Source organism: Saimiri boliviensis, chromosome 6, assembly GCF_048565385.1.
Source record: "Saimiri boliviensis isolate mSaiBol1 chromosome 6, mSaiBol1.pri, whole genome shotgun sequence".
Classification (NCBI taxonomy): Eukaryota; Metazoa; Chordata; class Mammalia; order Primates; family Cebidae; genus Saimiri; species Saimiri boliviensis.
The window spans coordinates 87,434,884-87,450,920 of record NC_133454.1 but is presented as its reverse complement, the minus strand read 5'-3'; the positions used below and the strand labels follow the sequence as shown (position 1 = coordinate 87,450,920).

Genomic DNA, 16,037 nt, shown 5'->3' with positions numbered 1-16,037 from the left:
ACCTAGGCCTTCATCTTCAAGATTTTCTCAAGGTCCAAGATGGCTACTAGCAATATTCAGCCAGATAGAAGGGAGAAATGACAAAAAGAGGCCTTTTTAAGGCACTTTCCCAGAAGTGGTACCCAGCAGTGTCAACTTAAAACCGATTGGCCAGAGCCTAGTTACATCGCCAAACCTGTTACGAAGGCTGGGAAATGAGACTTCTGCCTGGGCATATGGCCATCCTGCATAAAATCTGAGGTCTGTTACCAGGAAAGAAGAGGAGATTGGCTTGTGAGCAGGTAACCAGCAGTCTGTGCCTCAAAGAGCAGGAGAACTTTGGAGGTTAAAAGAAGCTGGGAGACAGCATCTCACTCACAAGAAGTCCCGCTTCCCAGCACCTGAGCAGCACCCTGAGTGCCCTAAGCAAGGTGATGAGAGAAGGTGGCTCTCGCCTTCAGATTAGTCCGGGACCCTGCTTGGTTGTAGGGCACTACTGGTTTGGGCCTAGCCACCCTCCCAGCCTTCTCTTCCCCCGTTTGCCAATACCTTGCCCCTAACCCTGTTCCCTAAATACGCCTGCACTTACCTGCATTGCAGTTCCCTCTACCTGGAATGTCCTTTGACACTTGAATATCTTATCCATCCTTTCAGGCTCTGTCCAAACTCTTCCTCCTGGGAGCACCTAACTTGCTTTCAAAGAGTAGAGCATGGAAAGGGGCGGGGGGAGGGGGATGAGGCGAGGAATAGCCTTACGGTGGAGAAACCTGGCAAACACTCTCTTTCCCAGGTGGTCAGGGTTAACATCACCGGTGATAAATCATGTTAATAGTATGTAACTTTTATATAGTGTGATGAGAAGGATAATTCACCTCTGTGCTCTTCCTCCTCCAAGCCCATAATCCCCAGTCTAACTATGAGTAAAACATCAGAAAAACTCAATTGAGGGACATCCTACAAAATACCTGCTAGTACTCAAAACTGTCAAGTTCATCAAAAACAAAGTTAGAGAAACTATAACAGACCAGAGGAGACTAAGGAGGCATGACAACTAAAGGTAATATGGTATCCTGGAGCAGAGAAAGGACATCAGGGAGAAACTAGCCAAATCTAAATACAATATGAGTTTGGCTAATAGTTATGTACGAGTGCGGGTCCCTTGGTTGTGAGAGATGTACCACAGTAATATAACATGTTGGCAATGGGGCACACTGGGGTTGGGGGGATATTTGGGAACTTAGTACTATCTTTAAAAGTTTTCTGGAAATCTAAAGCTATTCTAAAGAGTTTATTAAATTAAATCTCTGTGCTCCTCACTGACGGTATGACTTAGGCAAGTCACTTGACCCCTCTAGGCTTGGTTCTTCAGTGTAAAATAGGGTGGCATACCTTCACTGCAGGATAGGAAAAAACTTCAGTGAGACAGTGGGTGTGACAGCACTTTGGAAACAGCGAGCCCTGGTCCTTGGGATGGCTTTGGGTGCTTCCCTCATTATTGCTCAAATGCAGATTCCACTCCTGCCTCCCTGAAACTCTACACAGGGAGACACTCCAGAGGTTTTCCCAGAGGCTGCTGTTGCTGGTACCTAGCAAAGCCCTGCCCTGTCCCTATCTGGAGTTCCTTTTCAGCCAGAATTTCTGTACAGGTAACTTTCCCTTCACCTCTCTTGATACCTTGCTCTTATAGACTAAGCTTGCATTTTTATTTTCATATTTCACTTCATTTTTCCCCCTTGAATTTAGTTTTTCTCTTTAGGAATCAGCATATGACTCAAACTGCCAGTTCTAAATTTAGTATCGCCTGTGATACGGAGAATGCATTTAGTGCTGCCTGGGATATGTATTTGGAAATAATGGTTTTATTTATCTACATCCAGTAATTCTGCTGCCTGCCTGCTGGGTTCTTTCAGGAAAGAGTTTGTCATCTCCTTTCCTCCTAATGATGAAATGTTGCTTGCTCAGGTCCCAGAGGCCCAGCCCAAGCCAGATGCTGGTGACTTGAGTCTCTGTTTAATTAAACAATACCATTCCCAGGATTCTGCAGTCACAGGGTTCTCTCTATGGCTTCTGTTTAGAGGGAGTTTAGAAATAGGTCTAGAAAGGGCTCATGGACTCTTTGGATCTTCTAGGCTTATTTCTGGGTCCCAGGATGATAAGATTTGCCCCTTTTGGGGAAGAGATGCCCTGTCAGTGCTGGAATATATGGAAGGAGGGGGAAGCTCTACATGTATGTTGCTGTGCCCTGTGTTGTGGATGCTGAGGACTTAGAAGAAGTAAATCACATGAAATTCTTGCCCTCTAAGAAGCTCTTGTCTTGTCAGTGAGATGAACACATATACACATGATTGGAGTGCAATGTAAAACATGCTGTATTAGAGCAATGTACATGGCATGGTATTAATGTAGAGAGATGATGTGGTAAGGAAAGGAACACAGAGAAGAGGTGATATCCGAGTAGACTTTTGAAGGATAATTTTATAGGAGTTTGTAAGGGAATGAGGAGGGCATTCTAGGCAGAGGGAAGGAACAGCATGTGCAAAGACGTGGAGGCATGACATAGCGTATTATGTTTGAGGAACTGCAATTCATTTATTTAAAAAAAAATGTATGGAGCACCTGCTATCTATCTGGTCCCATGCTAATCATTAGGGTTTTGATAATGACCAAGTCAGACAAGGTTCCATTCTCCCAAAGCTTGCATTCTTGTAAAGCAGTTTGTATGGCTTTGGCATAAAGCCAGAGATGAGGGATGATATGTGATAAGTTAAAGAGATAGTGTGTATTAGTATACATAATATGAATAATTACTAATATTATTGAACTAAAAATTATTAGTCTCCAATAGTAAAGTACCACAGTCTGTGTGGCTTACAATAGAAATTTATTCTCTCATGTTTATGGTCTTACTTCTGGAGGCCAGATGTCTGAAATCAAGGCGTCAGCAGGGCCATGCTCCATCTGGAGGCTCTAGGAGAGAATATTTCCTTGCCTCTTCCATATTCTGGTGTTTTCAGGCATTCCTTGACTTATGGCTACAAAAATCCTAACCCTGCCTTTGTCTTCACGTGGCCTTCTCTGTGTGACTGCATCTTTTCTTCCTCCTCTTATAAAGAAGAGACTGCTCATTCCAAGGTCTTTAACTTGATTACATCTGCCAAGCTCTGTCTGTAGGCTCTAGGGGAGAATCTGTTCTTTGCCCCTTCCAGCTTCTGGTGGCTGCTGCCATTCCTTGACCTGTGGCCATATCACTCTAGTCACTGCCCTCATGGTCACATTGCTGCCTCCTCTTCTGTCTGTGTGTGACATTTCCGTCTGCTTTTCTCTTGTGATGGCATTTAGGCTAACTCAGATAATCTAGGGCAGGCTTCTTATGTCAAAATCTTTAATTAAATGCGCAAAGACCCTTTTTCCATGAAAGGTCACATTCCCAAGTTCTGGGGGTTAAGGCATTGACTGACATCTTTTGGAGGGCCACTGTTCAACCCACTATACAGTCCAAGATTGTAAGGTCTTTGTATATTCACCTTATGAGGTAGGTTTTATTATCCTCATTTTTCAGATGAAGACACTAAGGCTCAGAGAAATTAAGCGATTTGCCCAAGGTCATTCAAAAAGGAAGTAGCAGAACCAGTGACTGAAACTGGGCCTTGTCTGACTTTGAAGCCCATTCTCTTCCTCCCGTGGCGTACTGATCAGAATTTTTTCAAAGTCTCTCCTTTGGCTTAATACACAAGTGTCCGGTTGAGGGGGATGTGGGAGCCACATGTAACTATTACCAGGCCGTATGAACTTAGTGGGAACTAGTTTGGGGAAACTGTTAGAGGATAGAGAGCTGCAGTGAATATGGGCAGGAATTTTGGGAGAGGGAGGGAAGTGGGTATGAGGGGTGGTAATGAAGAGAAGGGGCTTAGAGTTCAGGACAAGGAATACCCATTAAATGAAGGAAATAGCACTTAAAGGAAAAGCAGGGCCAGGTACAGTGGCTCATGCCTATAGTCCCAGCACTTTGGGAGGCTGAAGTGGGAGGATCACTTGAGCCCAGGAGCATGAGAGCAGCCTGGGCGACATAGTGAAACCCAGCCTCTACAAAAAGTTATTTTAAAAATTAGCCAGGTGTGGTGGTGTGCACCTATAGTCCCAGCTCCCCAGGAGGCTGGGGGTAGGATCGCTTGAGCCTGGGAGGTTGAGGCTGCAGTGAGCTTTGATAACGCCACTGCACTCCAGCCTGGGCAATAGAGTGAGACCCTATCTCAAAAAAACAAAAAAAAAAAGGGAAAAGTGGGCCATGCTTTGCCATCATAGAGTTTTGCCCAGCACCTCTGGTTCTTTGATGTATAAGGGGCTCCTATGCTTGCCTACAACTGGGAAGGTCTCTGGCTGGGGTGGGTACAAGCTGGAGGGCCTGAGACTGTGGAGAAGGGCTCTCTGGATTTGTGTTATTCATTCCTCCTGAGCACTGCCATGAGGGAGCACCGGAAACTCAGAGATGAACTTGTTGTGGTCTTGACCAGAGGCAGAGTGGCAGAGCAGAAAAAAATCAAGAACCAAATCCCTGCTCTGCCTCTCATTCACTGTGAGACCTCGGATGAGGCACTTTAGCTTCTCAGACCTCTGTTTTGTTGTCTGAAGAATACAGATTTTTTTGAGCTTTGAAGGAGATGAAAATGAAAAGTGACTGGCACACCTCTGGAATATAATAGGGTCAATGAATGTTACTTTCATTTAATCAAAAAACTCACTTGCTGAGCAGAGCAATTGCTTCCATACTGGAGGCTCTGGAGCCTTAGAGTCCACAGAGTCTGTAACACATACACCTACGTGCAGCATTGTTTTCAAATATGTGTAGATGGCATGGTGCTGACTAAAATACAGTTGTGTTTATAAGCTATACTGAATTCATGGTGACTCTTGGTCATTAAATATTTGATTGGCGTATATGGAGATCCTGAATTTCTCGGATATTAAAAAGGAATTCTCGGACTCAAGTATGTTGGCAACGTCTGGTGTAGGATGGAAGACAGCGGTATAAACTGACAAATAAGATGATGGGTGAACACTGCTATTGCAGAGCTATTGCAGAAGCATAGAGGAAAGCTAGACAGCTGCCTGAAGAAATCTGGGAAGGAGGAGGTGATACTTAGGTGAGGCTTTCAAAGATGAGTAGGAGTTTCCCTCCTTTGGAGAGAGAACCTTGCAAGTATAGGCAACAGCAGGTTAAAAGTCTAGGTGGCAAGGACTTCAGTTTTGGTGAGAGATGGAGGGGGAGACAGGCCAGAAAAGGAAACAGGAGCAGGGTCAGGGCCAGGGCTTGAATGCCATGTATAGAGTTTAAGGTCCCCTTAGGCAGGGGAAATCAGGTCAGAGTTTAGATAGAGGAGTAATAGTGTCTGACCTTTTAGAAAGATCACTGCCTTTGCAGCTTGGAGAGCAGAGCTAGAGAGACCTGTGGAAAGGAGGCGTTGTGGAGGAGGAGTGTGGGACTCACAGCAGAGCACTAAAGCACAAAGTCTCAGGTGCTGTACAGTCTCTCAGTTCCTCAATTTTCTTATCTGTATGATGGATATAATAATGTATCTATCTCATGGGATTTTTGTAGAATATAAATGAGATACATATGTATGGAGCCTGGCACACCATAGGTACTTAGTAGATGTTTTCTGTAAAATTTCATACTTCATTTTTTTCTTTTAGCCACCCTAAAAGGAAAGATGTATTTGCTTGCTTTTTTGTTTTACCGATAAGCAAATAGAAACTCTTTGAGATTAAGAAACTTGCTTAAATCCCCCCGGGGTAATGTGGCTTGGAGGTCTGAGTTCCTCTGAGCCTTTGCCCTTTCCACTGGGAGGATGCTTCCTGTGTCTCAATGATGATTACAAGTAGGTTCACTTATTACTGGGGCAGAGCGGACATCCGGAAAACCATAACTGTATAGTGTCCACGCACTCTAACAAAAAAGTGTGCATGTGGTCGCAGAAGGCTGGCTCTCCCAATCCTCAAGTCTGTCCATTTTCGGGAAAGATAAGATTATACATACAGTGCTTTGAAACCTCACTCATCCACAGTCACTTCCTGGAAGAGCCTTCCTGATGGCTGAGGGCATCCATTTCTGGTTCTGTGGTCTTTCAACCAACCAAGGACAAATGCAGTTAGGTGGCCTCCCGGAGCTTAACCTGGAGTGGTTATAACATCATCCTTGCCAAGGAGAGTTTGAGAAAGGGTGCAACCTTTGAGTTGAATACTTGAATTGCCTCTTTCTAGCTATGTGATCTTAGCTGAGTGCTCAAACCTCAGTTTCCTCAACCAAAGCAGCATTAGTATACGAACCTTGTAGAGTTGTTATTTGGATTAAATGACATAGAACCAGACTGTCTGGGTTTGAATTCCAGCTATATCACTTACTAGCTACGTTGTGTTGATCAAATAATTTAATCTTTCTATGTCTTGGCTTTTTTGTCTGTAAAATGAGTGTAACGATAGATCTTAATTCAAAGGGTTGTGGTGAGTAATAATGAGTTAATCCATAGAAAGTGCTTAGAGTAGTAGCATCTAATACATTGTAAGTTCCCAGTAAATGTGAGTTACTATTGTTATCATTATCACTAGCTTTTTCCTCTGATAGACCCAAGCAGCTATGTAAACATGCAGGCAACTCTTTTTGATACAGCAACATCAGCAGCAGAGGAGAGGCGAGACCCCTGGTCTTTATGCAGATACAGAGATAATGTGCCTGTCTGGACAGGGATCTAAGGCAAGCAGCACTCTTCTTGGTCCTTGAAGGACCCTTTGGCATATTGCATGTAAGACTGCTTCTTTTGGAGAGGGTTGAGATATCATCTGAAGGTGAAGTCATTTGTGAGACCGGCTCTGCAGGACAGATTTCCCAACGAGGATACCAAGACAATGATTCCCTCAGCACTTTGGCGTGGCTGACCAGGCCTGAGCTGACAGGAGCCAGTGGTGTCAGACTGCATGCTTACCTTTCCATTTACCTATGTGCCAAACATCAGCATTTTTTATGTGAGCTTTAACACATTGGGCAATACTGTTCTGGGAGGCCATGCCTTTCAGACAATAAGCAAGATAGTGACCAGGTGGAAACTGCTGGAAGTTCAAATGGCAGGAAGCTTAGCAAAGGCAGCTGCAGATCTATGTTCCACCCCTTTGGACGAAAGAGTTATTAAAGAGTTACAAACCTCATTTTGGCAGCCCTGCTTGCTTGTAGATGTGTTTGGATTGCTGTGATTATTTCCTTTTCAGTGCCCCCTAGCATTTAGTAAACTTTCTTTCTGCAAATACTGCCCTGTCTCAGCTGCACTAATGAGAACTGAGGAAAGAGGGTTTCATCCATCCTTAGGCTACAGTTATTATTCAGAAAAACAATACTCCCCCTTTTCCATGAGACACCATGGTGCTGAGAGACTTTTGGATCAGGAAAGGGGAGCTGGAAGAGGTAGAATGAGGGCTCCTTGCTCATTCGCCCTTCCTGAGTGCAGCCCCTTTAGGGCTCATTATTTGAGCAGAGTGCAGTCTTCCCACTTTGTAGCAGTAGCCCAATGGAAACAATCTATAGCCTGGATTTGCCTTAAGGAGGAAGACCACTCATTAACTAGCAAAAACATGATCTTTCCCTTAGTACTCAAAGGTCAGTGTTTTGGTTTTGGGGTGTTGTTTTTTTTTTTTGTTGTTTTGTTTTTTTTTGGTTTCTTGGTTTCTTTTTCTTTTTTTGAGATGGAGTCTCACTCTGTCGTCCAGGCTGTAGTGCAGTGGCACAATCTTGGCTCACTGCAACGTCTGCCTCCTGGGTTCACGTGATTCTCCTGCCTCAGCCTCCGAAGTAACTGGGACTACAGGCATGGCCACCATGCCCCACTAATTTTTCTTTTCTTTTTCTTTTTTTTAGTAGAGACAGGGTTTCACCATGTTGGCCAGTCTGGTCTGGAACTCCTGACCTGAGGTGATCTGCCTGCCTTAGCCTCCCAAAGTGCTGGGATTACAGGTGTTAGCCACCGAGCCCAGCTGGGTCAGTTTTTGAAAGTGATGAAACCTCAAAGTATTTATATAGATCAAAACCCTAAATCCAGAGACAGATCCCAGGTAAGAATATAGATCATAATCTAAAGACTGTATTTTTTATTTTTTGTTTTCTTAAGAAATGGATCCCATTCTGTCACCCAGGCTGGATTGTGGTGGCCCGATGGTAGCTCACTGCAGCCTTGTACTCTTGGGCTCAAGGGATCCTACTGCCTCGGCTTCCTGAGTAGCTAAAACCACAGTCACGTACCACCATGCCTGGCTAATTTTTTTTTTTCTTTTTGTAGAGACAAGGTCTTGCTGTGTAGCCCAAGCTGGTCTCAAATTCCTGGGCTCAAGCTGTCCTCCCACCTCAGCCTCCCAAAGCACTAGGATTATAGGCCTGAGCGCACCTGGCCATCCCAAAGACTATGTTTTGTAAAAGCAAGTCATCTGCTTGAATGAGCAAAATTACTTACATTCCTAGTTCCCTTTGGTGTTAACTACATCCCCAAGGAGAAGGAGAACTCAGAGGAATCAGCAACATTATTTGCTTTGGCCAGGAATTCTGTCCAGAGTTCTTCAGAGAAATTCAACTTCCTCGTAGACCTGTGATGATACATGGGCTTTGGAATCATAGTTAGTGAGCTTCAGTTTCCTCATCTGCAAACAAGCATCAAAATAGCAAAGCCTACCTCCCAGGGTCAGTTGGCGGATTAAATTAGGTAAAATGAAAGCATCCCATCCTATGTGTATTTATAAGGGTTCCCCAGAGAAGCAGACCCAATAAGTTAAATCTCTCCCTCTACTTCTATCTCAGAGAAAGAAAGAGAGGGAGATAAAGAGAGAATGCAATTGATTCGAGGGAATTTGCTCACACAGTAGTGGGGGCTAGCAAATCTAAAATCCATAGGGCAAGCTGCAGAATGAAGATTCAGGTAAGAGTTGAGTCCAAAGGTTAGAAACTCAGGAAAAATTTCTCTGTTGCAGTCTGAAAATAGAATTACTTCTTCCCCAAGAAACTTCAGTCTTTGCTCTTAGAGCCTTTAACTAAATGAGGCAGGCCCACCCACATTCTAGAGGGTAATCTGCTTTTCTTAAAGTCAATTGACTGTAATATGTTAGTCACATTAAAAAAAATACCTTTACAGAAACATCTACACTAGTGTTTGATCAAACAACTGGTTTCCATGGTTGACACAAAATTAACCATCATACCATATAAGGATTAGGGTGCTCAACAAAGACCTTTCCCTCCATCTTCCCTTCCTCCCTCCTTTTTAAAGTAATTGCTGAGGTCTGAAGAGGTTTCACTTAATGCCATCTCTGGCATGTAGGCCCAGAAGCTGTTAGAACCTGAGCAGTGTGGTCTGTGTGTCCCTCCTGTCTCTCTCAGATCTGTTTCTGCTGACTTTACATCCCAGGGAAGCAGTGTCCCTACTTCCTGAGTCAAGCCCTAGGGTAGCCTTAGTGGCTTTCCACTGAAGCCTGTGCTCCAGGCCATAACAGTTTTCCTCTGTATCCTGCCAAAGTTGTTTTCAATCTGCTTCTCTAATATTTGCAGTGTTACATTCCTTATTTTTGTTTTTGAGGTTTGATCAGAAGACGTGGGCTTTGCCACAGCAAGAATATTTTAGCTACCAAGATGACCTTTCTGGCATGGGTTACTTAGCAGTGACTGAGAGACTGTAGGGAAAGCTTTTGTGGGGGAGTAAGAGTTAACTCCCTGCCTAGAATGTTTCAGGTGGCATTCTGCCTGGAAGTAAGAGAGCTGGACTCCATTCCATGGCAGAGATTTATACTCAGCAGGTGATCCAAAATGCTTCTCATTTTAATGGAATGTGGAATTGCTTTTGCCAAAGTTGAAGAATGTCTAGATGGGATCTCTAAGGCAGCGTAAGGTTGTGAATAGAGCTCTGGACCAAGAATTAGAAGACTAGAACCCTGCTTTGCCACTGTCTCCCCATATGATCATGAGCAAGTCACTTTATGAGCTTAGGCCTCAACTACCTTTTCAAAGATTCTGGAAACAAAACTCCATCTCATCTTTGCACAGACACCACTCGACCGCTTTCAGGGCACTTTCACCATTCACCATCTCTGGTCCTCACACCAACTTCGTGAGGTAAGCAGGATACTGGTATGGAAATCGGTACTTCTGTTTTTCAAGCAAGGCCACTCAAGTTCAAAGAGATTAAATGACTTGCCTAAATTCACAAAGATGGGAAGTGATAAGGCTAGGACTGAATCCAGCTTGTTTTAGGGTACCCTTCTGAATATGGTGATGTCCATGGAACTGTAGGGAAAAGCCCACAGTGGTGTTGGCAGAAAAATACTGAGCAGATCCGACATCAGAGAGGAAGTGACATTGCCTTCACACTCTCCAAGCACCCAAGGCTTTGGAGGGAAATGATAGTCTGAGTGGATCCCCATAAACCAGAAAGAGGTTGTTCTCCAGCTACTCAAATTAACGTGTTTTCTCATGCCATTGGTTCAATTCAGGAAACATTTATTGAGGCTTTATCATATGCCAGGCTCTCTACTAGGGGCAGAATAAGTAAGCAGTATAATGAAAAGTAGACTGGTAAGTTTAGTATTTGAAATGTAAACAGAGGCTTTGGGTTTACAGTCGAAGGTACAATTAAGTTATCCTGGAGAGATGAGGGCAAATACAGCTGAGCCCTGAGGGATGAAGCAGGATTGAACAGCAGGAGACTGGAGGAAAGTGATCTCTGCCCTCCTCTTCCTGCTTGGCCCCTGTGCCACAGCCACCACTGCTATGAACTGCCATTCTACATGAACCCAGCAGCAGACAGCCTGTTTGCTGCAGAACCTGCCAGATCTAACCCTGGTGGAGCTTCTACATTGCTTGTCAGACTTGATGCAATGCCCTGAAGCATAATACTGCAAAGCAAGAGAAATTCTGCCTGGCAGCTCTTAGAAGAGTATGCAGCAGGAGGGGAGGCCCACGGGCCCTTGGCAGAGAAATGGGCAGGTTGGAAGGAGGTACTTTTCTTAGTGATTGTGCCTACCCCTCCTAAGGGGCTGAGAGGCAGGAGCTGTTGCTTTGCATGTGTGATTTTAGAGTGTTTTGTGTCTTTATTTTAAAACTGGTTTCTCAGTCTCCTGTGCAGTTTTCTGTCAGCTTGTTGCCATGGAGAAGTGGGTTGGAAGCTCTGTCCTTCTCTGTCAGCGTTTCTGGACCCACCAGCTGCCTCCTGCCCCTTCTACAGATGGAGGGGGGCAGGACCACATTTGGTGGGCAGACCCTTTCTGCGCAAGCACTGGAACTGCACTTCAGTTCCCTTTGGGATGCTAGTTTCATTTATCCGTGCATTGACTCAACAACTCTACACTGAGTCTCTTTTATGTGCCAGGCATTGTGCTGTGCTCTGCAAGTACAGAAATGACTTTGGCTGGTGTCACATACATCTGTGGTGGACCCTGCCAGCCTGTTCTGTTACAACATCCCTATCTGTTACTGTTCCTCAACCTCATTCTTTTCAGAATTTGGGCTGAATTTGTTTCTCTTCCAATCTTTATAACTGCTCATTTAGAAGCTCCCTGGAAGTTACCTACTTAGTCTCTCTACTCCTGGATTGTATTTCCTCTTTGCATCCCCAGCACCCAGCACAGTGCCTGGGGCAAAGGAGGGACTTGAGCAGGAAGTACCTAATGAAATTCTTTGTAAAACCTCTCAGAATGTCTGTCTGTCCTGTCCTTCTTCCTCCATTCTGAGCCTAGAGGCAGCATGTCTGACAGCATGAGCCAGTGGAAAATGATGGACTTTTAAACTAGATAAATCTGTGTTTGATATGATCTCAAGCAAGTGGCTTCTTAGCTTGGAGCCTTAGTTAAACACATTATTTTCTCTAAACCTGTATCACTAGTCTATTAGCAATTGAGTTTTGACAATTTAAAAAACAGTGTAGAAATTCATGATGGCCGTTTAATCCTACCACCTTCTTTCCTGGCTCTGTCCATGTGGGACCCAGTTGAGAAAAGTTGTTCTGCAGAGAACCCTGGGTTATGTTCAAGAGACATGGAACTGTGTCCTGGCTGTAACCCTAGTGTATTATGTGACTTTAATCAAGTCTCTTTCGTTACCAATACCTCAGTTTCCCTATCTGAAATATTTAGGAATTGGGTTAGGTCAGGCGTCCCCAAACTTTTTACACAGGGGGCCAGTTCACTGTCCCTCAGACCGTTGGAGGGCCGCCGCATACTGTGCTCCTCTCACTGGCCGCCAATGAAAGAGGTGCGCCTTCCTGAAGTGCGGCGGGGGGCTGGATAAGTGGCCTCAGGGGGCCACAGGCAGCCTGTGGACCGTAGTTTGGGGATGCCTGGGTTAGGTGACCTAGGAGGGTTCTTTTAATTCCTCAAATCTGAAAATTCAACTTCACAAGAAAAATCTTCTCTCAGCTGCTTCCACCACCATTACTAGTATCCCTAGACTGGAGGCTGACCTCAGCATGACCCCTTCTGCCAGCCCCTGGAAGCTGTTCTCCCAAGAGGCTCTGGGCTAGAACTCTGATACTGGATGCAGAAATCTCTTTCGGATGTAAAAGTCTCCTTTGAATACATCATCTCTGTTCTCACCCCCAGTCCAGTGGCTAGGCTTGGCTTGCATCCCAGAACAGTGGAGAATTGCTGGAAGGAGGTTTTTGGTGGTTTTTTTTTTTTTTTTTCTTCTTCACCTGTATCCTGCTTTTCCTCAGGACTTGTTACCTTCCTGAGTCTTTGGCTATTAAGGATTCTATTTCCTGAGCCATCTGTGATCCAGGGCTCTGTGCTAAGCACTGGGAAGGATATAGAGGTACAGAAGTCATCATCGTCACAGGCAGTCTCACCATCTGTGACCTGGCCAGGTGAAGTAAAGAACTGCAAAGCTCACGGGAGGCTCATCAAGGGAATGCTACGGACTTGGGTTCTAGTCATAGCCCTTCTTCTGTCTTCTCCGGGCCCCAGTTTTCTCTTCAGTAGAGTTTTGAGCATTGGCCCAATGTTCTATAAGTTCCCTTGTTGCTGTGAAATTTCGCTGTAGCTCAGTGTAGGCATGATTGTTGTACACTTTTTAGAGGAAGGAGGACTTGAGCTGAGTCTTGAAGGCTAGGCTAGGATTTGGACTAGCCCAAGATAAGGGCATTCCTGATTGCGGGGGCAGGGGGGTGGCAGCGGGGAGGTGTGAGCACAGGCAGATCCTAGAATGTCAAGGGAACCTAGGCAGAGCGTGAGGGTCCTGCTCAGCCAGTAAGAGTTTGACTCAGGTCTTTAGCCCCCAGAAACCAGGCTGAGGGCAGAGCAATGTAGGAAACCCTCCTGACTAGAGCACGGGGTTTGTGTGGGGTACAAGGAGTGAGAGAAATAACAGAGCAGGCAGCTCTTCCCTTCCATCTGGGGGCCCTAATTCCCAGAGGCTCGGGGCCACCCCAGAGGTACCTAAGACCAGAGAAAAAATAAGGCAGGTTAAAACCAGGGCATTCTCCCCAGATGGGGACCCTAGCCTGATGCATATCATGACAGAAGACCTCCCCCAGGAAGACAGTAGGGTCAAAGCAAGGGGAGGCCACTTCTCTCCAGGCCTTTTCCTTCTCATTCCAACCAGCAGGTTCTAGGTTGGTAGGACCAGGGAACAGTGTGGGAGAACAAGTCTTCGTGGGACAGCCTTGGTGTCATGGTTTCATGGTCTGTTCCTCCCCACATGTTTTCCCGAACTCACGGTGATGAGGGATATTTTGGTTGTATCTTTGGGATTGGATTCTAGATTCATCTACCAGGACTACGAATCAAGGAATCACATCTCCTAGACCAAGCTGTGACTTCCGTCCTCCTAGTCGCCTGACTGAAGGTCTCTGCCTCCTCTTGCCCCCCTACACGCACCGCTTCACACATGCGAGTCCTCTTGGTCCCACCTCCTTGCTTTCTCTCCATCCTGTCCTATTCTGTGTCCTGCTGCCACGGAGGCCACTCAGGCTTTGGTCATCCTCCTCCTCTTGGACTTTGCCTCTGCCTCCAACTCATCTCCCTGCAGACTCTCCTTCCCACACAGTCTGAAGTCTTCAGAAAAGTGCCTGGCATCGTGTGAGTGCATCCTAAATGTGATTGGTCATGATGACAAGAACAATCATGATGACTGTTATTCTGCCAGATTTTACTTCTGAGGCACAGATCTGATTCTGCTGCTCCGTTGCCCGAAAGCCTCAGTGGCTTCCAATTGGCTACAAAATAAAGTCCAAAATCTTCAGTCAGGCTCTTTGAGGATTATATTTCTTGAGCCATCTGTGGTATGTCCCCTACTTATCATCCCACGTTTATTTTCTTCTACTATGTTTCGCACCACTTCTTCCACCAGGAGGAACGACCACCATTGTCTCTGCAAGCCCCCCTTCCCGCAGCGAGGTCTTTGTTCCCACTGTTCTTTCCACTCTTTCTTCCCTCTCCCCTAACTTTTCTTCTTCCTCTAGGAAGTCTCTTCTAATCCCTCAGACTATTTATTCCTTGCTGGCAGGTGCCATGAATGGTTCATTTTATATCCCGTATGATATCTCCCAAGTAAGAAAAAAAATAGACGTTTTGTGAATGACTGGAAAGACCTGGTTCAGCCCCCTATTTTCAGGCAAGCTAGAGTGTGAATTAGGGAAGTTGTCTAAACTTGTCCAGTCACACCTCAGTACCTATATATTTCTTTGGAGAGATCCAGAAGTTCTCTAGTGGACAGGTATTCAGTTAGCTGGCTTAACATGGTCATGACCCTGTAAGGTGTACACAAGCCAACTGGCTCCTCTTACAGCAAACTGGCAGGAGAGGGTAGAAACGCAGGGAATACTAGCAATGGAGTTGGTCCCTGCTGGGTTGAGATAGGGATCAGTCATACAAGGTGTAGGGGCCTATATAATCCTGGAACTGCCACTATCCTGAAGGGCCCATTTGTGACTATGGATCTGACAGCAAGAGTCTAAGGTAACTGCCACTGGGTGATATGGCTTGGATGTTTGTCTCCTCCAAATCTCATGTTGAAATGTGATTTCCAGTGTTGGAGGTGGGGCCTTGGTGGCAAGTGATTGGATTGTGGGGACAGATCCCTCATGAGTGGTTTTGTATCATCTCCTTGGTTATAAGTGAATTCTCTCTCTGAGTTCATGTGTGGTTTCGTTGTTTGAAAGAGCGTGGTACTTCCCCCTCCCCTTTTGCTCCTGCTCTCGCCCTGCGATGTGTCTGCTCCCCCTTTGCCTTCCACCGTGATGAGCCTGCAGAAATGTGAGCCGATTCAACCTCTTTTATTTGTAAATTATCCAGCCTCAGGTGTTTCTTTATAGCAGTGCAAGAATGGACTAATAGATTGGACATTCACATTCCAAGTGGCTCAAGCCAGGCAACAGCTTGAAGGACAGATAAGAAGTCCAGGCCCTTAACTTGACATCACTGGAATGTCAAGAGAGCCTAGGCGGAGTGTGAGGGTCCTGCTCAGCCAGTAAGACTTTGACTCAGGCCTTTAGCCTCCCAAAACCCTCAGATTAGTGGGCACTAATCTTGTGGCTGTCCATTCTGGGGGATCAGTAGGGCTATCAAAGGGAAATGGGTTCCCTTCCTGGGTAGGATTGACTTGGAAATAGGCATGTCCTCAATTTGGAAACACCTTCTTCTGGTCTTCATTTGCCTTTAGTGGGCAGGACTTGGGGAGGCAATGGCTGCCATGTAGCTAGGCTCAGATGTGAGTCCTGCCTCCTTTTCTGGTTCACAGTCTGGCTTACCAGTCCCTTGCTTCCATTTCAAAGTCAAGCCATGATCACCCTGTAGGCCACTATTTGGAAAGGCCAATCCCAGGCTGACACTCATTGCCTGTAAATGACGTGGAATTAGGCTAATCAGTGGCTCCTAATTCCCCAACAAATGCGGGTGCTGTGCTAATTGCCAGGGTTTACGCCGGCAGATCCCTAGTTGGCTGCATCTAACAAGAGAAGTGGTAATTTGGGGGCTGGAGTTAGGGACAGCCTGCTTCGTTGGCTGAGCCAGCTAAAAACCACATTACCCCCTGAGTGAGCCACAGT

General features: G+C 45.6%; 1 protein-coding gene across 7 annotated transcripts in view; it reads left to right on the top strand.

Moving 5' to 3' along the window:
• The window catches only part of SERGEF (secretion regulating guanine nucleotide exchange factor), a 232,384-nt gene that overhangs the window by 197,008 nt on the left and 19,339 nt on the right, over positions 1-16,037 (top strand). For 2 of the 7 annotated variants that reach the window (XM_074401190.1, XM_074401193.1), the window contains one exon: positions 7-12,870. The exons of 4 other annotated variants lie outside the window; for them this stretch is intronic. In XM_074401190.1, coding sequence (XP_074257291.1) covers positions 7-50 — 44 coding nt within the window. In that variant the 3' untranslated portion in view covers positions 51-12,870. Of the gene's footprint in view, positions 1-6; positions 12,871-16,037 lie in introns of those variants that run through there. One more of the 7 variants, XR_005579801.2, reaches the window with a different exon arrangement.